The sequence below is a fragment of the Lepidothrix coronata genome, unplaced genomic scaffold, assembly GCF_001604755.1.
Source record: "Lepidothrix coronata isolate B3197 unplaced genomic scaffold, Lepidothrix_coronata-1.0 Scaffold105, whole genome shotgun sequence".
Classification (NCBI taxonomy): domain Eukaryota; kingdom Metazoa; phylum Chordata; class Aves; order Passeriformes; family Pipridae; genus Lepidothrix; species Lepidothrix coronata.
The window spans coordinates 2,625,590-2,627,211 of record NW_016690285.1 but is presented as its reverse complement, the minus strand read 5'-3'; the positions used below and the strand labels follow the sequence as shown (position 1 = coordinate 2,627,211).

At 46.1% G+C, this 1,622-nt stretch overlaps 1 protein-coding gene across 2 annotated transcripts in view; it reads right to left on the bottom strand.

Moving 5' to 3' along the window:
• Positions 1-1,622, bottom strand: part of GPD2 (glycerol-3-phosphate dehydrogenase 2) — a 49,662-nt gene that overhangs the window by 3,073 nt on the left and 44,967 nt on the right. For both annotated transcript variants that reach the window (XM_017823794.1, XM_017823795.1), the window contains exon 16: positions 1,397-1,495. In XM_017823794.1, coding sequence (XP_017679283.1) covers positions 1,397-1,495 — 99 coding nt within the window. The remainder of the gene's footprint in view (positions 1-1,396; positions 1,496-1,622) is intronic.

Sequence of the window (1,622 nt, the reverse complement as noted above, 5' to 3'; positions counted from 1 at the left end):
CCACAGAGCGACACAGGTTTGCAAAGACAATTGTGAAACCACCCCAGGGCAGTGCCTGGCCTTTATATTGTACAGAGATGACACAGGGCCCCCAGCCCCCAGGGAGACTGGTCAGCCCAGCAAAGCAAAAACCCCACAATGCCCCAAAACCCACAGAACACAATTACTGGTTGTTGCAGCTTCTTAACCACAATGTTCCCCAAACTACCCAAGCTCCAGCTAACACAGCTCTTGCAGTAAGGGCTGGGCTCCCCCAACTGAAGGTCTCCACATGCCAAGGGAGGTATGAGGGTGACCCTTTCCAACAGCCAGAACCAGCTGGGATTTTCTCTTCCATTTCAATATGTCACCACAAACTCCCAAAGCCATTGGTTCTCCCTCCCTCCTGGTTTGTTTGGTTTGCTTTTTCCCCTTCTCCCGAGTTCACTGCAGCTCCCCAGCTCAATTGCTGCATTTTAGGCAAATAAATACTCCTTTTTGCTAATGCTGGACACAACCTGTGAAAATTTTCTGCATTTAGATTCAACAATGCTGCTCTTATCCCCAGCTCATCTCCAGAGAGACAATTACCATTTCCTTCGCCTTGATCTTGTTTGTTTAACTTGACACAGTGAAGAAAGGGCTGACATTGACCAAAATCCCCAGCATTAATTTCTCTCCTGTTCCACATTCATCATTGCCACGGGGCAGGGGAGACATGGCAGGCTCTGAAATACCACCCCAAAAAACACTCCTCAGAACAAACCCAGCTGGCAAACTGCATATGCAAAGGGAGCACCCTTGGTTTTATTTGAAAGCCCCCCAAAAGGCAGATGCCTGTCATTTCTTTCAAAGAAACTGGGATAATTCAGCCAATCCAGGAGTTAAAATGGGTTATTGGGCCCGGATGGTCCTTATAATATATTTACAATATAATATTCAGTTATTTAGTTTATGATTTCATTTTTTACTTATAGTTTATTATTATAGCTATTTATTATTATATATTATTAATATTTAGTTTCTTATTATTCAGTTTATTCATCTCTATAATTACCAGTGGTTTAGAAACTACTAATCCCTTAACAGCCCCAGATAATGTCAGTGTGCACAGCTCTGCCATGCAACTTCCAGTGGACAACCGTATTATTTTTTACATATTTAAACAGCATTTCTGTACTAAAAATGCCAAACTCAGGACTGTTACCGGGGCATATATGTAAACTGGACCTGTTCTTGGGTCTCAGTGGGAAAATATCGTTGCCCAAGCTGCTCAAGGATGGCTCTGTGTGTCCCTTGTCACAGGTCACACTCACCTGGCCTCCATGCCAGCCCTAAGACAAGGGGAAAATATTCCCTACCTGTGGCTTTGCTCACTAAAGAAACAGCTTCTCCTGGAACGAGAGGAACCACCCACCTGCAGGAACTCGTTGAGCTCCACCTGCCCGTTCTTGTTGAGGTCCACCTCGTTGAGGATCTCGTGCAGGGTGTTCTCGGCGATCTGCACGCTGATGCTCTGCACAAAGCAAGCACAGCACTGTTCAGCACTGCACTGCTCAGCACAGCACTGCTCAGCACAGCACTGCTCAGCACAGCTCAGCACAGCACAGCACAGCTCAGCACAGCACAGCACTGTTCAGCAC